Source organism: Chinchilla lanigera, unplaced genomic scaffold (assembly GCF_000276665.1).
Source record: "Chinchilla lanigera isolate Chin_1 unplaced genomic scaffold, ChiLan1.0 scaffold00039, whole genome shotgun sequence".
NCBI lineage: Eukaryota > Metazoa > Chordata > Mammalia > Rodentia > Chinchillidae > Chinchilla > Chinchilla lanigera.
This window is the reverse complement of record NW_004955440.1, coordinates 369335-394625: the sequence shown is the minus strand read 5'-3', so window position 1 is coordinate 394625 and position 25291 is coordinate 369335. Positions and strand designations below refer to the sequence as shown.

Here is a 25291-nt window from a genome sequence, read left to right as displayed (position 1 = left end):
AGATCTCTGGGTGATTGTGTACACATTAAAGTGCAAAAAATGTGTCTTAGAGGACATGACTCTGTTCGCTACTCCTCACCTGTCTCACATGCTGTTGACAGGCTTTCCCCACCTCCCGGAAGTATACTCCATCTGCCTCAAGTTCAAGGCTGAGGAAGAGCCAGAAATTCCTTCGTGCTCCTGTCTTCTGAGTCTTAGTTTCCTATCACCTTAATCGACACTTTCGACAGGGGTACACACATAGATGATGACTGGGGAAGGGTGTTTATGCATTAAAAGAGACCTGGGGATTGAGTTTAGTCTTAAAAATAAGTATAATTTGATAGATGTCCTGGGAAAGGGATAGGTGGGAAAGCCAGAGGGGATCATATACAAACTTCAGTTCCATGGGAGAAGGCAGAATGTAAACTGTCACTAGAAGCCAAGCAGAGGATGAAAAATTATCAGAGGTGTTTAGCTCTGCATCAACTGGCGGGACACAGACACACTCTTTGGAGAGTGGACATGTCTAATAGAGCAGATGCAGCCCTAGATAACAACCATGAACCTGATTATTCAAACAAAATATGAAGAAATGGGATGGAGACATTGGAAAGCACACAAGTAGAAGTGAGGCTAAGGTGGTATTTCTTAAAGTTTGTTCAGCGTGCATTCTAGATGTGTGCAATAGCAACACTTAAATGCAAGGCTCCTGCAAGATACAGCCATTGGCTATAGGCATTTATTGAGGTATGAATACGAACTCCCCTTAACTAAGTTATATCCGGCAATAAACAAGGGCATAAATCAATACTTATAGCTGAAATCTGGACTTTAAGACATGTTTCTCTTTTCATTGCTATTTAGAGCCAAATTTTAAGAGGGGAAATAGGATAGTAAAAATTATTGGCATTTTTTAGATCACTTAAAGAAACTGTTATGCAGCAAAAATAAAGTATTGATAGTAAAGCAGATGAAATCCAACATTATTGAGCATTATGGATATTGATTAGAGAGCAAATTAAGCATGCCCTTTGTACTTATATAGGGTTTTAATACTTACCACAAGTACTGGCATATCTTCATTACCATCCTCCCCAAGCCAGTGTTTAGTCACCGTCAGTTGGAATTGCATTTGGAAAACAGTGATAAGTACTCAGGTACTAAAGGCACCCATAAAGAGTCAATAAATTGCATAAGAAAGAGGCTTTGCTCCTCTGCAAGTGACATAAAGACAGATGGCTCCCCATCAAAGAGTTTCTGAGACAAAGCTTTATATAGATAGGAGGCTGGAATTAGACGGTAATAGAGAGATTCTATTCTCAATGGCTGGATGTTAAATTAATTTAGCCTACCCAGTTTGTGGAGCTTCATCTGTTATATGAGGGGCCTATAATGTGGCTGTCAAGATGTGCTTGGATGTTTACAACTTATTTGTCAACCTTGCCTTATGCAGACCCATTAGAATTCTAACAGGCAGGATCTACTGCATGGGATGCAGTTCTGTTAGATGTTGGGGTTTTGCCATTTGGGCAGCCAGCTGGATGGGGAAGTCCACTTATCTTTTACAGCAGAGGCTCATGACTCCTAAGTGTGTTGTCTACTGTGCATGTCGTCTCACAAGGTGGCACAGATAGACAAGGGTGTTTGATGGCTCAGAATGAAATCCTCAGAGCCTGAGGGAACTCGAGGAGTAATCCAGTAGAACTGCCCCGCTCTACAAAAGAACACATTTAGGTCCATGAAAATTATATTTTCTTTGCTCAAGATCACATATTCAGTGGCAGTAGGTAGTCTGATCTTGACTGCTAGAGGAGCAGTCTAGTGCGCATGTTCTAGAGCCTTGTAAATGAGGACGTTGCTTTGTCGTCCATGTGTAGCATTCAAGTCATTTTATGGTGCTTTTGATTTGTTTTTCTCTCCTGGGGATTGAACACAGGGCTTCACACCTCCTAGGCCAATGGCCTACCATTAAGCTGCACCCCCAGACCTCTAGTCATGTTTCTCGCCAGTGTAGCTGAGTAAAACTGAGAAACGACTATAGTGATACTTCTGCCTAATAATGATGGTAGCTGGCAATGATTCAGCATGTGCATTGGCCAGACATACAGCTATGGGCTTGACATATAGAACTTCATTTAACCCTTGTGATCTCCCTAATAAAATATACAGTATTGTCATTATTCTGTTTTAAAATAAAAATGTATCCGTAAAAGTTGAATAATTTCCCTGTGTCCACACAGTAAGATTCAGATTCAAGATTTCAGCCTGTAGTCTGTCTGGCTCCAAATTCTATGCTTCTAACCACTTTCCTGTATCCCCTCCTAACTTCCTGTGAGGTTTACTTGGTATTCCTTTTCACTAAGCCAAGCCCTTGCTCACAGCTGTCTTGCTTTTGCAGGAACCACAACTGAATGCCAAATCAGGAACCCCTGCCTTGAGATGCCCTGGGCTGGGGCTTGTCGTTCCCAGTCATCTCTGTCCTCGAAACAGCTACAGCAGCAGTGAACTGTCTCTTTCTAGCACCTGCAGTGAGTACTCCAGCGGCTCGTCCTACACATGGCATGATGGGAAGAACCTCAGGAAAAGGGTAGGTCACCCCCTTCAAGGTACATGAAGCATAAGGTCAACCAGCAAAGAATCCTCCTCTGGTAGGATCTGGTCATAGAGATGGAGAGTGGGAGGGAAGGGTAAGAAGGAAGTAACCATTTGCTCAGTACCTGCTCAAGGATTATATTGGCCTTCACTAATCAATACTACAGGCTCATAAAACAAAATTTGACTATAAATTGAAAGGTAGAATAGCAAAGAGAGAAAACATCGTATCAAGGGGCTGGGGATTTAGCTCAGCGGCACAGCACCTGCCTGGCAAGCATGAGGTCATGAGTTCAATTCCCAGTACTGCAAAAAAACAAAACAAAAAAAATATCATATCATAGTAGACAGTAGGGGCCAGGGGTTTAGTGAAAGTAGGCCTGTTTCTAACTATACAATAGGAATTCCTTTCCAGGCTGTTAGATAATCACTCCCACTAAAGTGACTCCCATATGCACGGTGGGTTTACACAAGTGAAGATTCCTTCATGTTTTGAACTAACATCTTTGCTCATTGGTACAAGCCAAATATGTTGAAATAGCTACTTTAGCACTTCCCCAAAGTTGAAGAAAACTAGAGTACATGAGAAGGAAACCCTGAATCAGAATATTTGGAAAGTATTTTTCTACCATTTGGATACATCAAGTTTATGAATTTAGTTTATTTTAGAAACCAGGAAAATCCCACACGGTAGTTCCCAAAAATATTGGTGAAGGAGTAATTTTGTCATCCTCTGAACAAGAACTCTGAAAAAGATTTCAAGCCTGCATGTTATACCCTTGCACTCAGATTTCTATTGCAAAGTAGACAGCTTGCTGCATTATCAAAATCAGTTCCTCTAAGGAGGTGTTCAGAGCTTCTGCATAATGACTGCCAGCGGCCTGGCTCCTAACGGAATCGGAAGATGTTCAGGGAGGTTTCCTTGCTTTCTCTGTGAATGTTACTGGCTTCCACAGCCCTGTTCTCTGTTCATTTTATTCTCATAGCTCTTCCTCTTTCCCTCCTTTTTACTTTCTTTCTTTCTTATGTTTCTGGCTGAGATTCTCCCAGTGGGAGCAGTCCTTGATGTTCTAAAGCAGTCTGTGCCCTGACAAAGGAGAAGGAAGATTCTTAAGGCAGCATAGACACTCGGGTCGTCATTGCATTATGGTCATGGGGCCCCATAATGTGACCACCACATCTCAGTGTACAGTCCTGGTTCTCAGGGACCAGTAAGCTAGACATTTATATTTACATTATTTGAGCCGGGGATATAGCTCAGCGGCACACCATCTGCCTGGCAAGCACAAGGTTATGAGTTAGAATCCTGGTACCAAAAAATAATAATCATAAATAAATAAATTTACATTATTTAAGGAACTTCTGTGGTGTCCATTAGTATCAACTCAAATAATGCATTTAAAAAACATGAATTTGAATGGGAATACAATACTACATAGTAATAAGTGATAGCTGATAGCTCTTTCGAGCTCAATGTAGTTCTATTAAGAATATTTTGTGTGGAAACAGAAAGGAATCCTTATGAAATGCACAAGCAAGCCCTAGGCTGGGGAATTTGGCTCTAATTAATGAGTTATTACCATATACAGCCCACTTTTCTAAGGACAGACATTAGGTCAGTATTTAATGCTCACTATAGCCTTTTAAGTAGAGTGTCTTGTTCTCCCCATTTTACAGATGAGAAAACTGAAGTGCTGAGAAGTCAGATAACTGGCCCACGGTCTCATAACCAGTACATGACAGAATCAGACAGCTGATTCTAGGAGCTGTACTTGTAACATTTCTGCTATCCTGGCCTTATTGCATCAGCCTAACAAACCCAGGTGTTATGCTGGTTGATGAGCTGGATTTGTTTCCATTAAGACCAACAAGACCCATAATCCCATCCCTCAGGAAGGCTGCAGCAGGAGGACCACAAGTTCAACCCCTGCCTAGGCAACTTAACAGCTTAGTAAAAGCTCTGTCTAAAACTTTTAAAAAATAAAATAATAAAAGGGCTGGGGATGTAGCCCTGAATTCAATCCCTAGTACTGGAAAAGAAAATAAAAAGATCCACACCCTTCATAAAAGAAATACATAAAGTTGTAAAACTGTTGTGCACTCAAGAAATGAAAATGGAGCGTGGACATTAAGCACCAGCCCTACCTAATCAGCTATCCATTCTGTTCCCTAAAAGCGACTCTTGCAGGTCTGCTCAGCCCAGGACGCAGCTGCCTGTGGGAAATGCCAGCTCCTCCCCACGCTCCCTCCCACAGGGCACTTGTACATTTATTTCACCAGCAGGTTTCAAGGGTGGTCAAAACTTTTCTCAGGTTATTAAATACCATAACCTCCTGTAGGAAATTGATGGAGGAACATGGTTGATCACAGTGGGAAGTTCGCACTGCTGATCCTGGGGCAAGCCAGAGCACAGCATGGGTGAGCTCTGAAGAGGCAGAAAGGAGGTGGGTAGGTAGGGGCTGAGCATTTCTTCAGTGGGTTGAACAAATGTGCTTCTTTCAAGCTCTTTTCAGGCCTTTTCCCTGCCTTCTCTGTGACTATCAAGATCACGGAAACTCTCAGAAACCTGAGCTATAGCAGCCTCCTCTCTGGACGGTCTATAATACCCAGGCTCACTAATGGGATTTCTTCTGATTTTCAAAAGAGCTTTGAATAGTGCAAAAGAAGAGGAGGAAGAAGGGTGGTATCACCAAACAGCGTCTGTTCCCAGTAACTTCTGACACTGGAGGGTTTTCCAAAGAAAATCTATTATTTAATTTAGAAACAAACGTGTGTGTGTTGTTGATAGCAAGAGTAACTTTCATGGAAAGGCCTTAGATAAAAGCAAATGTTCACAGCTTAGAAAAACCTCAGGTTCCAAGAGAAGTTGCTGCCACTTTTTAAAAAATCTCTGCATGTGAGCCTGTATTTAATATTCAGAAATATGTGCAGAGAATGGCTGGTGTAACCCCTATCGGTGTAGAGTACTCCTCTAAAATTACCACATTTGTTCCTGGAAGTTATTCATCGTTAATTATATGGCCTTTTAAAAAAAACATATAGCAGGTCACCCCTCACACCCTAACAAATTCCCCAGGTGCTGGTTTGTTATAGACTCTGTGAGTTCCATTCAACAAATGGTGCAGGGGTAACCTAGGATCTCTGCTACACGACCACCGCCTAATGCTGAAGATTAGAGGTGACGCTTGACTTTGGAATAGATACCAAGATTCAGAAGAGTGTAGGCTCCAGATTGGACTGCCAAAGTTCACATCTCCTCCCACTGCTTTTGAACTGAGGCAAAATTCACAGTGTTGTAGAAAGTGCCAGAGAAACCAAAGTTCAAACCTTTGCTCCAGCTCATTTTGTCTCTGATTCACAGTAGGACAGTCCCCCTGAACCTCACTTTTCAGCTTAGTGAAATGGGAAGGATAATGTCTTCCTCATGGGAGTGTCCTGAAGATGCAGTTAGAGCACTGGGAAAGTGGTTCTAGGCAGCAGACACTCTGTAAATGTTAGTTCCCTCCTTTCACCTTTCCATTTTTTGCTGTCAATAATGTGAAAAATATGAATGTGTAAAAGGCAGTCTTTTTCCCATCTCATATCCCATACACTTTTCCAAAGCTAAAATTGGTATTTAGGAAGATACAAAGATCAGGAAGGTGACATTTCTAAGTTTGGTGGGGAATAATTACTAGAGGGTTCTAACTGCAAATGCCCAGCTGTTACATGTAAGTATACAGGTATGTATATAATAACTTCAGAAATTTTTTCATAGATATTTGTAAAGTCACAAAATTTAGATTGACAAGGACATGATGATATGGGCCAGCTTACCTTTCTGGCTTTATCCCCTCCACCTCTCCTTTACCTTCTGCATCAACATCTGCTGTCTTTGCTTCTTTCCCTGAGTGTCCCTTGAATGCACTTTCCTGACTTAGATCTTTGCCTGTTGTATTTCTTCAACCTGAAAAACTTTTAGCCTGAGGGTAACTTACCTGTCTTTCGAGAGTTAGGTAAGTTTTTTTTAAATGTCTTTGCTATATAAGTTTCATGACTTTTCCTCTGAATCTGAGACATCCACCATTCTTGCACTTGTCCTTTAGGTGAGATACATTTAACTGTGGCCAAACCCCTGTGCCATGCTGGGCTTTCTGCTCTTTGAAGACAGGGTCTTCACCTTCTCCTTCTTTGTTTTGCTGTACTATTTAGCACTGAACCTGGCAGAGTCAATATTCACTATACAGCTAACTTTGCGTAAGCTGCATTTTTATATAAATGCTTATCAACCAGTAGCACAAACTAAGTTTAATGATGGGCTTTTCCTTTTATACATTTGTCATCTGCATGGCTCAATCACTTCTGATTCCTGCCTTTCTTTCCCTAGCAACCATCACAAAACTGGGATAAAAGACTAAGTATTGATTCTTCACTCCCAAGTGGCTTTGCTAGTCCTGCAGATGAACTACCTCCAACTCGGATCAAGGAAAGCCACATTTTGGAAGGGCTGAGAAAGCTCCAGAAGCGAAAAGTGTTACTGGAACCCTCATCAGTGATAACCAAGTGGGGTTATAAAGATTGTATGAACTCGAATGAAGGAATATATTCTCCAGGAATTAAGAGTAGCAGTCTCAAGGAATATCCATCCTGCAAACCACCAGGTGTGGGGAGCCCCTGCCAGGAGTCCCACAAGACATTTGTTTATGATGCAGCTTCCCACGAGGGTGCTAATGATGACCCCTCTTCCCTAGCATTGCTACAAGCAGTTCCAAACCTGGGCTGCAGGCTACACGGCAGCAAATTAACCCACAGTGTTTCTGACAGTCTCTTTTTCTGGGAGCTGAATGGAAAACACTTTTCAGGAGGCACGTCCTCAGTTTATCCCAGAGAAAGGCCTGAGAAGTTGACTCATGCCAGCAACTGTCCCTTGGAGAGGAAGCTGTGCCCGTGGGTGCGGGTGCCTCTGGTACAGCAGGACAGGGATCCACATAGCCAAGGCCATGATCACACAGCTCTCACTCTCCAGCTTTCAGACATGGATGACAATGAGACCCTGGATGAATTGCACATAGAGAGCAGTGACGACAAAAGCACTTCAGAGTTGTCATTGACTGCTGACACCGACAAATCCACCGAGAACCTGGATGTCCTCATGGGATTTGAGAAATCTGAGCACGGGTCTCCTGATGAGGAAAAACAAGTACCCACCCAGTCAGAAACTAGGCCAAAGACATTTAGTTTCATGAAACAGCAAAGGGTTGTGAAAAGGACTTCTTCAGAAGAATGTATCACTGTAATATTTGATGCAGAAGACAGTGAACCTTTAGAATTCAGCTCACATCAGACTGGAGTTGCTGCTGTTACCAGAAATGAAATTTCCATTCACACAGCCCCTGCTGGGCCCACAGCAGAACACACTGAACTTTTACCTCAGGGAATCACTCATTTACATCCAGGGGCTGCTCCAAGAGACTGTCCCTTCTTAAAGAGATCTGAAGAAGAAACCGAGAAAAACATTCCAACAGGTGGTGTAGACTGTGTTTCTTCAGCTCCCACTGACCCATTCAGCTCCAGAACAGTAACACAAAATGCCCCACAACAAAAGCTGACTAAACCAATACCCAGTATGTCATGTCACAGAAACTCAAGCTCTGTGGCACCTATGGGTGTCTATCAAAAGCAAAACCTGACAAAAATACCAGCCAGGGGCAAGTCTTCACCTCAGAAGTCAAAAGTAACAGAGTCTGAAGGCTCCACACTAATCCCTTCATGTGGCCCAGTGACTCTTAAAAAATCACCCGCCTTACCTCCTGGGAAACTTGCACGGCTCATGAAGACTGAGAGCACGGGGCCCCTCGGTGATGTGCGACCAGATTCACACATTCCAACGCTCCCCACGCAACCTTCTCGTGGCCCTAGAATGTCCAGCAGGAGGGACTGGGCTCAGTGCCCCAAGAGTCAGACGCCAGGGTCAAGATCAAGGCTGCTCATTGAGGCTTGTGACAGTGGAGAGCCTCCCACAAGGGACAAATACTGTGCTTCTGGGCCAGAGGTTACTCCGGCAGGGGTGACATCTCCTTCCCCACCACCCCCTCCAGGCAGGTCGGTGTCCCTGCTCAGGTCCCACTATGACTCTGCATTACCACCTGCATCTGCCACTCCTGAAAGCAGGCTCCCCAGTGACACAGGGAGAGCAGTATGCAAATCGCCCCTGCTGAAAGGAGCCTCTGCTCCAGTCACTTCTCATCAGGCCACAACAGAAGTGCAGAAGAAGAAACCTTCCATAGCCTTCAAAAAGCCCATTTTCCCTCATGTCCTGCCTTCCGCAGAGGCAGTGATTCACCCTGGATGCCCTGCTCATGCCCCCTCCAGCTCATTTGCTGTGATGACTCCCAGGGCTCCAAAGGTCTCGCCAAAGAGAGGTGTTCCTAAAACCTCTCCTCACCAAACACTTGGGACCACACACATGGACACAGGGTTACGGGTGCCTAAGACTTGTCCTTCAACCCATGAGTCACTGGAGATACCACCCTCCAAGAGTGTATCTCCAGGAAAAAGACAAGTGAACGACAGTGTCCATGCATCCCCCAAGCCTTTCTTCTTGGGAGCAAATGAGTCACCATCCTCTCAGGTGAGCAGTTCCACATCCTCCGCTTCTTCCTCTAAAAGCCATAGCACCCCGAATGGTTGTCAAAATGCTCGTGAGAAAGGACTGAAAACTCGCCTCCCAGTGGGGCTCAAAGTTCTCATGAAGTCTCCCCAGTTGCTCAGGAAAAGTTCCACAGTGCCAGGGAAACATGAAAAGGATAGTTTAAATGAGGCTTCTAAAAGCTCTGTAGCTGCAAGCAGGCCTAAGCTTGAGGACTCCAGGAATCCAGCAAACCTGGAGGCTGCAGGATGTAAAGGAAACTCCCCTACACTGGGTTTACACACAGCAGACAGGTTAGCTGAAGGACTTCCCCTGGAAACAGTGCTGCCAGAGGCCCTGGGAAATGGCACCCCTGCAGCTGATGGTAGAGACAGAATAGAAAACAGATCAGTGAAAAGATCCCTTTCCTCTAGCAAGCCACATCTAAAGCCAGCCCTAGGCATGAATGGTGCCAAAGCCCGAAGCCAGAGCTTCAGCGCTCACTCAGGAGACAAGCCCTCTCCACCCACTGTGGAAGGGCCAGGCAAAATCCGAACTCAGATTATTACCAACACAGCAGAGAGAGGCAACTCTCTTACCCGGCAGAACACCTCCATGGAGGGCTCCCCCAGCCACACCGGTTCTACTCCCACATCTGAGAGTCTTCTCTGTGCTGGGCACCCGTTTTCCAGGCAAGGCTCCCTGGGGAGCACAGGCAGCACCAACAGCCAGCATGGGAGCCCAAGCAAGCTACCTTTGAGGGTCTCCCCAAAGTCTGAAGGACTTCACACCCAGCCTGGAACAGAAGACCCCCAGGTTTACATAGGAGGAGAATGTGTTAGCGTGGCTCTACCTGAGGAATCAGGCAGTGACCACTGCAGGTGCCCACCCACTCCAACAGACTGCCCTCTCGTGCCTCAGGCCCCAGGAAGGTCACTGCGTCCAAACAGTTTAGAAACAAGCAGGACTTCCAAGCTAGAAATTTCTGGAAGACATCCAGATGTCTCTACAACCAGGACTGGTGCTATAAGCCCAGAAGCCCCCCTCTCACCCACAATCGAAGAAAAGGTCATGTTGTGCATTCAGGAAAATGTGGAAAAGGGCCAAGTGCAAACAAAGTCCACCTCTGTGGAAGCAAAGCCTAAGCCTGGGCCTTCTTTTGCCAGCTGGTTTGGTTTTCGAAAAAGCAGACTTCCAGCTCTCAGTAGCAGGAAAATGGACTTCTCCAAAGCCAAGGTGGAAAGGAAAGATGTGAAAGTCTTGGGGTTTGGAAACAAACAGCTGAAATCAGAAAGAAAGAAAGAGAAAAAGAAGTCTGAGCTGCAGTGTGTGACAGAAAATGAGCTTAACAGGAGCACCAGGTTGGCAGATACTCCTGACAGTGGATTACAAAGCAAAAGTAATCTAAAACCATCACAAGATATGTGCAACCACATGAACTTTGAACCAAGAAACAGACCCAACCCTGTTACATGTTCAACAAAAGACACCTTTATGGTGGAACTTCTGAACAGGTACGTCACTGGCAAAAGACATGGCAGTGTATAGAAGGGTTGGGGGCTTTCTCCTTATCCCCCCTAAGGAGAGCTGTTTGCTTCCTGCACATTAAATACCAGCCAAGCATGGTTTTAATACAAGTAGAAATGTAGAGTAGCAGTCTTTTATACATTAGCCAGAATTTAAACAGTGAAATAAAAGTTAGCAATAAAATGATAATTTAGTCCATGTTACTTTGTTAACCAAACCAATGGTCTTTGAAATTAAAGAATGGTAAGTTTTATCAAGGTTGATAGAAATTCAACCTACACTAGGAATCATCAATGTACCCACATGGCATGAAATGGAAGAAAATTACACATACCTTTTAAAGCATGCGATTTCATTGATTATACTGAGCAAATGTATACTTAGAAACTTTCCAGAAATAATAACTTTTCATGCCTATCTTAAGCCAGAAATGTATTTAGTAATCACTCTTCAGTAGGTTTTATTTTACCCCTTTCCATAAGCAATCATAAAAATAAAAAATAAATTATGATGGCATCAAATTTAAATTGGCATTCTACTGGAATATTTGAACATTTGATCAGGGCTAGTGAGTCCCACTTACCATTCAAAGGTTTGAAGACAAAGAGCTACATGCAGGTTACTTTAAACATTAAAGGATGGGGGAAAGGAATGCGCTGGAAGAAGAGCAATGTAATTTATCAGAGGAATCACTTTCTATCTGCAGAGTTGACAAGAAAGGAACTCAACAGATGGAAGGTGGATCAAATAATGTTTCCTGCAGGAACGTGTTAAAGGGCAGTTCCCAGGGCTCCTGTCTCACTGGCAGCTCTATCAGCACTCAAGGAAGCCACAAGAAAAACATCAAAACCAAAGTGGATATGGAAATATCCAGAGACTCCCTGGTAAGTGCTCTACCATCCTGGTTAAAAGTGCGTCACTCTGAATATTCTGGCCGAGTTCTTTCTACCATTTGCAAATACAATATGGCTAAGAGATTACAGCGGAGAAAAAGTTAAAGAAAAAGATTTTTTAAGAGAGAAATCTTGATGACAACTGCCAGGGAGAGACAGCAGCTAGACCCTGAGTGGCCTTGGCCACCTCCAGACTTGCTGCTCTTTCCAGGCTATTTCCAGAACAATGATAAAATCACAGTGCAGTGCAGTTAACTAATGCTACCAGTGTCATCTTCAAGTTATACCTTGTACTGGAAATTTATTCTTACGATTTCCACCATCACCAGCAACAAAAAGGAATGAACGTAGCTTTAGAAACAACAGTGCTAAATGATTGAGGAAAACGCCATTTATTTTTATCAGCTATTCTGATGATTTGATTTAAACATTGTTTATTTTTTATCAAAGTTATGTGTACCAGTTCACTTTACCTGGACAGTGTGAAGCCCATGAATTACTTTTGGAACTTGGTTTCCTGTCCTGTAGACTTTCAATTATGAAACCCAAGACTCAGGGAGTAGACTTCTTTTAAAAATATAAATAAATAGTAGGTTGGGGGTATAGCTCAATGTTAGAGCACAACTGTGGGTTCCATCACCTGCACTGAACAAAAAAGTGTAACAAAATAATAAATAAGTACTTTTATATTTCTCTAGGGTATGCTTGCCTCAGGTTATTATTTTTAAATTGTACTTACTCCCTTTAAAATTCATCATATGCTTATATAATGATGATACTCATTGTTCCCTTTAGTAAGTTCTAAACCACATAAACCAAAAGAATTTTCTTTACAGAATTTACCATACCCATGTCTTTTCATACACTAATCAAAGGAAATTGTGAAATGTAGTAAATATATACTACCAGTTTCAGAAGGGGAATTTGAAATATGAAGTAGTTTAGGATTTTTTTGGATATAGTTCAAAGAGATGCTAAGGAATCATGGTTGGCATTAGTTATTAACTATTATAATTATTTATTGATACTCATCGTTCCTTGGATAAGAGTTTCACAGACACAGTTTCATTTGAGAAAATTTCAGACTTAAATGTTTTTACTCAGATAAATTTTGAATCCAAACAGCTATCAGCTCTTTCTTTCAAACTCTTTGAAATCATAAGTAGACTATGTTCATTGCAAGAGCCTTTACTCTTCCATCCCCTTTTGTGCTCTTGGCTTCCATGTTATCATTACTTCTTTGAAAGCATAGCTATTCCCTGCATTATGAAACCACAAATTATAAGCATATCTGAGATTGCCCTTGTAGTGTCACTGAAAGGGAAGGGAGAAAACGAATGTGGGGAAATGTGCAATATACCAGAAATTCAATCCAGCTGATGGAAGACTTTGATAGCCTGGTAGAGTCCTTATCAGAGGCACTCCTTTTAACTATGCCCCACTTAGTCTGGTTCTGACGGCTGAAGGTATATTGTCACTGTACAGAAGTACAAAAAAAAAAAAAACCAAAAAGACCCCATGTTGCCTTTTACAACTTAAGATTTACTTAGTTATTACTTTCTAATGCTAAAGTAATTTACCATGCATTTCCACTCTAGTCTCCACTCCTTCACAGAGTAATAATAAAGGTCCTTTGGTTCTAGAATATCTGCAAGAAACACTCTTATTATTTTATGTGAAGTACAGAGACTCCCTAGCCACCCTAAAAATACATAATCAATAGTGATATGCTAATTGTTCTAGTTAGCTATAAGAAGAAATTAGTCATGTAAAGAGACTTTCCCATAAACAGAATGTTACCAACTTGGATAGATGACCAGTCATTTTTTTAAACATATAAAATGCAATGTTTTTTATTTCATGTCCATAATCATCAGTGTGGATTGGGCTAAAATTACTAATGTCGGGGCTGGGGATTTAGCTTAGTAGCATGGTGCCTGCCTGGCAAGCACAAGGTCGTGAGTTCGATTCCTGGTACCGGAAAAAAAAAATTACTAATGTCAAAAAGGACATTGCTATAGTTTCCTTTGGGACTAGTGAAAGAAAAAGCAGTGAAAACCCATTTATTATGTGTTATCAATCTATATAGGAAGGAGATTAGATGCAAAATAAGATCTATTCTGATACCATAGCATATTGGTGTGAATACCTGTGAGCCTTTTAACGTTCAGAGTTTAAGGGAATTCTCCCCGTTAGGGTTCAACATAAATTTGTTCTCTGCTTATTTTAAAGTGTGTTGCAAAGAATTTCTCTCATACTGCAATGGTTATTTTGGATGGAAACAATAGCTATATATAATGCATTATATATTATACATTTTTTCCCGAATAAAACTATGATTCCCAATCCTTATGACATAATATACCAGAATTCCTTGTCCTTTATAGGCTAAGGTTTTAGTTAGTCATGAGAGTTCTGCACATTTTTAATTATTTTGATGTACAGTGATAATAGAAACATTATTTCCATATATAGCAAATTCCTTTATGTAGCAAACCATTTTGTTCACTGGTAACTGCATAGCCCTTTTTAGTATTATTAAGATACATTCTAAAAAACTATATAAAAGCCCCAGCAATACTTCCCAGAATTAAATCCTTCTCTTTTCAGAACCTTAATTAAAGGCTTATATACCCATTTCTGCCACCATTTATGGATCGCTTAACCCTAATTTTTGTGTAATTTAGACCAAGCGCCATGTTATATTGTTCTTACGATGATTTTATACAATTTGATTAAAAGAGGGTGGAAGACATCCCCTAGAAAGATTGTCTCGCATTAAGTCAGAGAGAGGTGCATTTTGCTTTCTGCATGTTGTAAATTCCTCTTTCCCTGTGGATTGAGATGATTTTCTGGTATGGAAAGTGTCAAAAGAAGACAGCTCCAATGTCCTATTTAATACCACTAAACAAAAATAAAAAATGTTCACAAGATTAAAGAAATCATATACTTTCATCATGCATGGGAGAGAGATGGTCATTTTAATATGGGTATTTTAATTTAAATTATGGATATTCTCTTCATCCAAGTGTCACATAGTCTGAAAAAAATCACATCTGCTAATAAAAAATCATCAAATGCTATCCCATTAAAATGGTACTCTGGTGATGAAATAGCAGAAAATAGTACAATAATTACACAAATTGTTATCATCTTATTAGGTTGTAGAGAATGTTATAATTCCAGCATCCCTAATTGAACGAGTCTGTTCTAAATGCTATTCTGATGCTCACAAGAAGCGTGCATATTTAGCCATCCTTTTGCAAAGTTTCCTACATGACTAACTTTTCCAGAGACTAGGCCTTCTAGTTTTCCCTCAGAGAATCATTCCCTATCTCATGTAGATGGTTGTGCTCTTTTCCTTTTAGGTGAAATTGGGCATCAAAAATGTTGTTGTAGGGGGAAGCCATTACTGTCAAGGTGGTTGAGAGAATAAATGTGTGCAAAATTCAAATGAAAGTTGTCGCTAAATGTGGGGTTTAATTATGAAATCCTATATAGATCTCGGTGGTCTACTATTTTCTCCCCTTTCCCTCATGTGTCTTTTGTAAGTTCATTTCTTCCCACCCTGGCTAATGTAAGATTTAACAAGATATGATGGATGCAGTGATATTTAGTGGTTACTTGTTATAGATTTGTACTTGGAGCAGTTCTTGGCCATAACTGCAGAGACACAAAAACAACACTAGAAGACAAAGTACTGACAACAGACCTAAACAGAAAATAACAACTAGTTGTTGGCTATGAGTCACCTGTTATTTCTCATCAAGTGAGATGTTGCTGACATAGATTCAGAACTATTTCTGGGATGGCAGTGACCAAAAAAGTCCTACATTTCTACCCACCCAGGCTTTTCTAAGCCAAACCCTTGCCATCTGTCTTGGTGTAATAGCCACCTTCTCATTCTTCATAGTTCTTTATGAGGAGGAGGTTGTCCCACTTCTGCTTGTCTTTGGAAAATTTTACTCTTTGACCTGGAAGCCCTTACCCCACAGGAAGATTCTCACATCCCAGCTGCTGCATGGTCAGGAATGAAAATTAACTTAAGTTTAATCCTATGAAAAATATAATCAGCAAGGGGGATCTGTAGCCAAAATAAATTATGCCCCTCATTTCCATAGGGAAATCGATTTTTAAAAAAGTATTCACCACTTTGCTTTGAAATCTACATGTGTGGATAATTAGCACTTAAGAATATAGCATTCTAGGCCCATCCCCTATCTATATTCCCTTACGGCTGTTGCATGGTAGGTTGTCAAATTCAGAGTTTTTTCCTACTAGTCATTTGCCTCTGTGTCAGCCAGCCCAGGAGAGCTGAGTCCTTGGATGAATCCCCAAAACCGCATTTACAATTTACTCTTAGGCAGGTAGAGAGGTTCTGAAAGGAGCTGACAGTAGGACTCACAATAGCTTATGTTTTCTTTTTTAAATGTGATAGCTGGAGAAACATGTGGTAAAGTTCCACAGAAGGGTTAGAGAACAGTAGAGAAGTGAAACAGAGCAGTTATACACACACGCATGCAGGCATGCGTGCACACACACACATACACACATACACACACACAGAGAGACACACATGTGCCTGCCTCCATGCATGGAAAATGTTCCTTCTTAAATACAGTACTGTAGTTGATTACCACTTTTTAAGTGAGGTGCCATATTTAATTGTCAGGCAGATTTCCATGTCAGTGTTGCCACTTACCGTATGTGTGCCCACTTTAAGGGAACTTCCTGGACCTCAGAATTCTGATCTGTGAAACCCTGTGGCTTCATGAGACTTTCTCTACAGTTCCATTTGAATCTAAGTGATACAGTCCCTGGGGAATTCCAACTGAGATTTAAGTAGATTGTCTGGGGAAGCATAGGAGTTGTTAAGAACATCTGGAAAGGGCCGCTGTAGCAGTAGGGGGTCATCTAAAGCAATTGAACATGACAACGAACATGGGTCGAGAATGTTCATTCTAAAACTAGAATTCCGTGCAACTCTGTCCTCATCTCTGATTCTCCTTCTCTGAGTCTCTTTTCTTTTAGGGAACCATTTCTTGAGATTCTGATTCTTTACATTGAAATTTCACAAGCGTACAGAAGTAATGATTCCTGTAATTCTGACAGTTTATCAGAACATCCTGGCAAGTTTAAAATGGACAAATTGGGGCTGGGGATTTAGCTCAGTGGCAGAGCACCTGCCTGACAAGCGTGAGGTTGTGAGTTTGATTCCTGGTGCCGGAAAAAATAAATAAATAAATAAAATGGACAAATTGAGCACAAACAAAAGGAAATATTGTTTTACATTATCAGGTGGGGGAAAATGTGGAGCAGCTTGCCATCAGACCTGAGATGAACTAAAGATAAAGATTCCTTGATGTTCCCATAAATGGAGGCAGAGGGCTCCTAGGGTCTTGTAAATGGAAATGAAAGTGTTTGGAAGAACCCTTCCTCAGAAGGTTTTGTGTGGGCTTGTCACAAGCTGATCTCTGAACTTAGTGAAGCTTGGAAGGCAAATGAACAGCTTTGCTCATGTTCGCAAGGCTTTTCTTCTCTGCTGTCCATGACTGTACACTGAGAGGATTAGTTAGAATGGATGAAGCTTTTTTTTTCTCCTAGCTTTCATTCTCTCTCTTCCTGGGGAGGTGCTAACCAACAGGGAAATGCCCACAGAACAGACAGCTAATGGACATGAAAGTGATGAGGCATGGCCTCGGGATCCTAGAGCCTTTAACAGTCATTTTTAAAAAGGGCTCAGGTAGCCATCCATATCCCCTCTCGTGTCTGTCATCTTCTAGCTATCAGAACAGTACAGATTAAGCACCACTTGCTTTCTACAATTGGAACCTTAGCCATAAAATGTAAATAATTGGTCTTATCCCATTAAGTGTGAAAAATACGAGGTAAAAAGTAGAAAGCTAAATTTAGCTCAAGGTCAGTATGCAACTGTGTGACTTTCTACATTACAAGTCTAAAATAATAGTTTCTTCATATTCAACTCTAGCCTCTAAGCAAAGCCACTGACAGCCTTTGACAGATGTGCCTGAGCAAGACTCATTGCACTGCACAGCTCACAGCACTATTACTGGCTGCCCAGCTGACCAGCCAGAAGGTATTTTAAAAGAGCTATGTAGGGTCATTCCTCAAAGGACCGCCCCTGTTTTAATAGTGAGCCTGAGTCCATACAAGCTTCGTTAATTGGAAACTGGAAAACTACCAAATCCCTCCCCAGTGAACACAGATCTGAATGCTTACTGTGTTTGAATCTCAGCTCTGCCACTTGGACGGTTACTTATCTTCTCTGCTCCTTTGGATGTATCCCCATGTCTAGAATGGAGGAGACAATAGCACCTTCCCCACAGCATTGCTGGGAGGATTGTAAGATCCTACATGTGAAGAGTTTATATAAGCATGTAGGTATTCGCTGTTTTGATCTCGGTTAATATTTTTGATATTGACATTACCCCTGCTCCTCGATTGGAAACTGGGGGATAGGTTTTTGTGTCAGTCTTGCCACTTACTATGGGTGTGCCCACTTTAAGGGAACTTCTTGACCTCAGAATTCTGATGTGTGAAATACTGTGACTTCATAAAATTTTCTTTAGAATTACATTTGAGGCTAAGTGACCCAGTGCCTGTGGATTTTAGCTGAGATTTAAGTAGAATGTTTTTAATGTAAAATGTCCAGAAAAAATGTCTGCCTCCTCTAGTTCAATGAGTGCACATCATAGTTACCTTATCTCAGGGTAGAAGGAATGAAAAGAAATCATTTTCTTAGAGAGTTACATCCCAGGAAAGTGTAAAGAGATCGAAGTACATTTCTTTATTCTTATTAAAATAACTTATGGTGGAAGTCTTAGAGTCTGGAAGAATTATACCTTCTCAGATTTTAATTTTTTCTAATAGTCCTGTGTTACTGACTCCATTAAGTTTTTAAAACTCAGAGTTGTTGCCCCTAAAATCTTGTGTAGAATCACATACCTTGTAAATCCTCTCTTCTCTTTCCAAACTGGGATTATATTTCTGAAAATATGGTCCTGTGATTAAACTTTGTAATAAATCTAAATGGTAAAATAAGGAAAAGTAGAATGATATACACACAAAAATAAATACATTCCTATACCCACACGTGTATATGCATGAACACATTTACACCTTATGCATTTATTGTACAATGTCCCATTATTCTTAGGATTGCAAAAGGTCTTTTTAATAAAATGAATAAGAACTTCCAGTGTTTTCTTATTGGTACAGGTAAAAGAGGCAAATGAAAATCTACAAGAGGATGGAGAAGACACAATTGCAGATTCTGCATTTCAGAGCCATGTCGTAGGTAAAAATTCATTTCTCAAGATATCTTTAAGGTATTCATTCTCAAGATATCTTCCACTGTGTGGAACTTTCTGTCAGATAGGTATGTTCCTGGAGACCATGTCTTATGCCTTCATCGACCAGGACTGAGCTTGTTTAGCTTTATTCCTTAAACACTGGACACTACCATTTAAAAAGTGGGTCAAAGTGACATGAAGAAAACAGGTATTTGTCAAGGAATGCAGAGAGAACTGACAAGAGTACTTGTCAATGTGAAGTAAAAATGACACTGATTATAAATAATTTGATTCTGAGGAGAAAATCAACTCTGAATGGATCCAGTTTCTATAGTTGTTTTAAGAGGCAGCAAATGCTTATTGGTTAGAAAAGTGGGATGGTGGTTTTCTAAAATTAAACATTTCTAAAATTGTCTATTTTACAGGTAGAACCAAATAAAATATGTAAATATGCCTTGCTGAAATTATAAGCTTATTTTCTTCATCATTTCTGTTTGCAGTCCCAAGTATAGTTAGACCTATCTCTGAATTAAGTTCAGCTTGTCAAGCATAGCACCAGACAAAAAAGAGCTCAATACAAAGGGACTTGGCTGACTTTTTTTATAACCAGAAGGTAACCACAGTGGATGAGTTATGAGGGACTATGATTCTTGTCTCAGGAGATTGAAGAGGTGATAATTTTAACACCTCCGGGCTGCCTTGTACGCTTGTAGAATTAGTTCTTCCTCAGATTATAAAATTAGCTGGGAATGTGAGCATGATGATCATTTGCCTTTACATAAGACACCAAAGGATGATGGAATCACTGCTTTAATCACATCTGGATGCAGCAGATAGTGTTGAATACCGTTTTCCAGGACATGACAGTCTTGCTGGTTTCTGTACAACCAGTGTCCATTGCTCTGTCTTTCTCTGGAGTATCTGTGACTACAAACATTTGGCACCCCAAGGAGCTTAGCGCTGTGCTGGTACACTTTCTAGCATACCCCACAGTCTTTTGCAAACCATAATTTACAGTTTATTTCAGAGACTTGTTACCCCACAGCTTAATGAGACTGGCAAACCATTATTATTCTTTTCATCTGTAATTGGAAATACAAAAAAATCTTAACAAACAGCTGAATGAGTGTAGTCTGAGTAAGATTATTATTCCAAGAAGACACTCTTTATTATAGTTGTCAATGTGAAGTGCTCAAATTGGTATCAGTGCTGTATCGTTAGCTACTATGCAAGTTAAATATTATTTAAGATCCTTCAAATATGACGTTATGTAAAGCCCTGCTGAATCATCATTTTTCCATAATGAGGTGTTCTTGGGCCTGTAAAATAACATACAGGCAGAAATTTTGTTCCAGAGAACTACAGTAATCTAAATATTTTAATAGCCTAGCAGTTCTTCAGATCTGTGTTGTTTGATATGCTAGCCATTAGTCACATGTGGCTGTTTTAATTTAACTTAATTAAAACAACATAACATTAAAATGTTAGTTCCTCATGTGCAGTAGGAACATTTTGAGTGTTCATCAACCATGTATTCTGTATGTTCTGCACGAACCTTTCCTTCACTACCTTGTGTTGAACACTGCTACTTTAGATTACTTTGTTAGCAGTAAATTTGGATCATGTTTGTGGCAATGAATTGGTTTGACCTTCAGATCATTGTAGGTCTGACCTCCTCAAAGTCCTAGAAACTATACAAACAAGATGCACTGGCCAGTATGATAGCACGTACCAGTCATCCCAGCACTTGAGAGTCTGAGGCAGGAGAATGCCATAAGTTTGAGGCCAGCCTGAGTTACATAATGAGTTCAAGACCAACTTGAACTAATAGGGAAACTATGTCTCAAAAAACCAAAAAACCAAATAAAGACACACTGGACATAGGTAAACAAACAGAAAACTGACAAGACATTACATAGCTAATAAAATTATTTAATCATCTTGTACTATTAAGGCTCAAACAAAAAAAGAGATGTTCGGTGCTCAATAATGTCATCAGAAGCGTGGGCTCATTTTCTCTGACTACCTAGCCATCATTACCACGTTGGCTTTTGTCCTGTCCATTACAATATATCGTTGACTAAACCTGTTCTATGTTGAAATTCAAGACTTATGAATTAAGTATAGTAATACCACCAAATGTTTGTCTTTATTGTTGTCCTGATGTCACACTTCTGTGTTAATAAGCAACAGGTAAATGACTAGACTAACAGAAGTATTAATATAAATGATCACAACTGCCATACTTCTGATTTTTCTTTCCTTCCTTTTAACTATAATAGATTCACCCTATATATTATACTATCTACTAGAGTTACATAATTAGTAGGAATTCAAATGCCATTGTCTAGTATTGACAACATTAGCCAGTGATAAGCATAAAAAGTAATTCCCTAACAGAGACAGAGGGCTCAGAAATTTTTATAAATAGGAAAAAATGTCTTTTAAGGGATTTGAAAAAGAAACCAAAAAGAATTTGACGGTGTCTTCAAAAAATAAGTTGCGTAGAAGACTGTCTAGTCTAAAAGAGTTACAAAGAATAATCTCTCTAGCAGCCCATGAAGCAAATACCCCAGTGCCACATGGTTGAATGAGAGCTGCTGACTCTTCCTTCATTGGCGAGGTGTATACTCCTAATCTTTGCTGCAGGAGCTAGAAGGGTTCCTGCTATCAGAGTACACACAGTGTGACAAAGGACATGGTCCAACTCTAATGATTCAGCTTTGGTTGGATAGCTCTGAGGAACTGTTTTGGAGCTCTCCTCCCGACCCCAGGAACTAATACTGCCTCAAAGGAAGCCCATTGGCGCACCTATTGTCCTCCTTCCATTCCTTTCCAGCCTGGGCACTTCTGCCAGCAGCTAATGCAAGCAGGAGGGTTTGAGTGACTTAACACAACAAACCAATCCATTTTCCTAGACTTTAGCTAATAAACAACTGATGTCATTAAAGTAATGCATTAAACAAGTACATTTTCAGGTCTCATATACATTGTGACAAGGACTCAGGTAAAGTTTTACCTCTCGTTAAGAGGAATCCTTAGGAGCTATGTTTCAGGCACTCAGATGCTTATTTGAGCAAATTATGCAGTGAGAAAGAAAGGACAGGATCAAGCCTACCTGTGATAATGAACAGCACAAGAGACAGTGCCAGAGGAAAAAGAATTATTTTTTGTGTATCCCTAGTGCTACCTCGGGGCTAAAATTATGTTGAGCAAAGCAGAGGCAATTTGGGATACCATGGACAAAGGTTGTGCTCTCCCAGGTAAAATTTCTACCCTCAGCTGATCTGTACTAAAGGAACACAAACAGATTCTCTATATTATTTAAGAAAGTCAAAGGAAAAGAAATTTGGAAAGTTGTTGGGAAATATGCAATTAATTTCAATGACATGCTTAGTTTCTACTTTGCATAATCGGACTTTCACTACTCTTTATTTGGACAATTAACCTTGAATAACTTTTTTAGAGAGTACATTTTACTTTATAGATAGCATATAAACTATGAAGATTTTTAAAAGACAAACCTGATAAGAAGTGGTTATCCAGTTGCTATAATACTTATGTTTAGAAATTTTTTAAAAAACCTTCATTATCTCTTATTTAGCTTTGGACCCACCAAATGTTGTAGTCATCATCCTCATTAACTAATGTTTCCTCAGCAGAGGTGTGCTCTGCTGAACAGACATGAATTGAAGTAAAAAGATGGGTAACAGGAATATGTAAAGGCTGCTGAAAGACTCCTTGCTGTGAAAGAACTCCCCTGCCAGTCTTTCAGACAGGTCTCAATGTCCAACCCATTGGTGACACCCTTGATTGAAGGCCCTCAGTTACTTGAGAGGATGTGCGGTCTCTGGAAGGACCCATTACTTTGCCACCACTGTATTTATAAATAAATACTTAGTTACCACAAAGTATGTAGTACAACATAATCTTATATTTATAGTACAACATAACTATCACACACTGATAGTTAAATCCTTCCTCTAAATTTAAAAGAAAAGGACAGCAGGGCTTCTAGTACTGTAGCTGCCAATGAATTAAAAGTCCTTGATAATTCTGCATCTTATTTCAAGAATATTACTAACTTTCTCCACTGAGAAAATCTGAAGAAAGTTGATAAATTAACGTAGAGGCAGTGGCTTTTCTATTTAAAATAAAATTAAACCATAGCCCTGAAAGTTGCCACGATTCTTCAAAGCTTTCTGAGGAGAGAACTGGTTGAGTCAAATGTCACACTTTGAATACTCCACTGACATATTTAGGCCTAATTGTGAGTCAAGAGACTTATTGAAGTTAAACATAAAATGTAGGTAGGAAATATCAGTATGCTCTGGACAATTTAAAGTCTGAAAGACTAGCAGCATACTGAAAACTACTTATATAATAATGCCTGAGGATGGGAATATGATGGTGTGTTTCTCTTATGATTCAGATCCCAAATTAATATTTCCCAGGATGATTTCTCTTTTGCATTTTTCTAAACATACCAAATGACATGTACAGGTACTGTAGGCTAGTTTGGGCAAGGGCACTTCTACTGTGCACTGAATTTACCCATTCGTAACTACTCATGACAGACTCCAGAGGAACAGCTTTGAATCTTGGAAAAGTACTCTGACATGCAAATTCCTGAAATTAGACCTATGGAAACAGGACTGTGTGGTTGCTTTTGACCAACAACTGGAAATAATAATGTGAATCGCCATTCGCTGAGTGTCCACTATGTACCAAGCCTTACATTCCTTCTTTCACATTCTTTTCATGCTGATTCTTTTGGTTAGTCATCTGGCCACCTGCTACTGCATTTTCCTCTTCCTGTCAGAGGTCATCCCCATGTAAGGCTTTGATGGATTTTCTGTGTGTCTGTGACTTGCTTCCTCAGTTTTTTCACTAGATAGATAATTATTGATGTACAGTGTTAAAAGTATGGCTAAAATATGGTTAAAAGTATAGTTCCTCACTAGAAAGTTAAATTACATTTTGTCCAGTAGATTATACTGAGCATTCTACAAGCCACACTGTGTATCAAATACTGGGGACACAAAGGTAAATAAGGCATAGTATATTTCAGTCTAGTAGGAAGACAGAGAAACAAATAGGTAATTTGATTACAGTGTGACCACTGAGAAAATAGAGGTGTTCTTATACGCATACATGTAAAGGACCACGGTGCAGAGTCCAACTGTGGAAGAGATGGGAGCATTAATGATTATCTATAAGGATAAAAAAATGAAGTTTACAATAATTTATCATTTAGGCCAGTAAGTCCCAAAATTCCCTTCCAACCAGAATCACTAAGGATGGTTTTAGAAATGCTTATGCCCAAGTCACACACTGATAGTTAAATCAGAATATATCAGGGAGCCAGGCCTTAAGGAATCCTGTGTGATTCTAATGTGCAGCAAAGTTTGGGGACTACTGATCTAAAGAACCACATTTCATCATCAGGAGGGAGGGATCCTCAAATCAGAGAAGCAGCTTGAGCAAAAGGGGAGGGCAATCAGCACGAGAATGGCTGGGCTAGAGCAGAGGGCCTATTTTAAGGATAAGATACAAATAGAGTTGGGTTTAGGATAGGACCAGCTAGCAGAGACCTTGAAAGCCAAACTTAAATATTTAAACTTTATAGATAGCATACAAACTATGAAGATTTTTAAAAGATCAACCTAATAAGAAGTGGTTATCCAATTGCTATAATATTTATGTTTAGAAATGTTTAAGAAAAGCGTTCATTTTCTCTTATTTAGCTTTGGACCCACCAAATGTTGTAGTCATCATCCTCATTAACTAATGTTTCCTCAGCAGAGGTGTGCCCTCCTGAACAGACATGAATTCAAGTAAAAAGATGGGTAACGGGAATATGTAAAGGCTGCTGGAAGACTCCTTGCTGTGAAAGAACTCCCCTGCCAGTCTTTCAGACAGATCTCATTGTCCAACCCATTGGTGACTCCCTTGATTGAAGGCCCTCAGGTACTTGAGGGGATGTGCGGTCTCTGGAAGGACCCATGCCAAGCAACACTGGTTAATAACAACAATGCATCTCTCAGATGAACACCCACAGACCCTAAAAGAACGAGCTCTGGGGCAGGAATATTTTCCTGCCAGGAACTGAGAGGTACAAGAAGAAATGGTTGCCAGTTAGGAAAGATAGGGTAGCACACTACAGATCAGTAAGCTGCCAGGGCTGAGGCAGATGAGCCGAGCAAGGGGATATTATGAAAGGGAAGGGACCACCAAAAACGTAACGAGTGGGATTCATTAAATAAGTTTTGCCTTTGTTCCACATTTTCCCAAGGCTTATTTCTCTAAAACATGAAGCTGGAGAAACTGAAATAGCTATTTAGGGGCTTGTTTTTGCACAGACATCTCAATTTTTC

The 25291-nt window shown here is 40.4% G+C and overlaps 1 protein-coding gene across 4 annotated transcripts in view; it reads left to right on the top strand.

Annotated features, from left to right (window-relative positions):
• Nckap5 (NCK-associated protein 5) overlaps positions 1-25291 on the top strand; it is an 892836-nt gene that overhangs the window by 764599 nt on the left and 102946 nt on the right. For all 4 annotated transcript variants that reach the window (XM_005390736.2, XM_013517461.1, XM_013517462.1 and 1 more), the window contains 4 exons: positions 2381-2569; positions 6941-10695; positions 11415-11592; positions 18841-18919. In XM_005390736.2, coding sequence (XP_005390793.1) covers positions 2381-2569; positions 6941-10695; positions 11415-11592; positions 18841-18919 — 4201 coding nt within the window. The remainder of the gene's footprint in view (positions 1-2380; positions 2570-6940; positions 10696-11414; positions 11593-18840; positions 18920-25291) is intronic.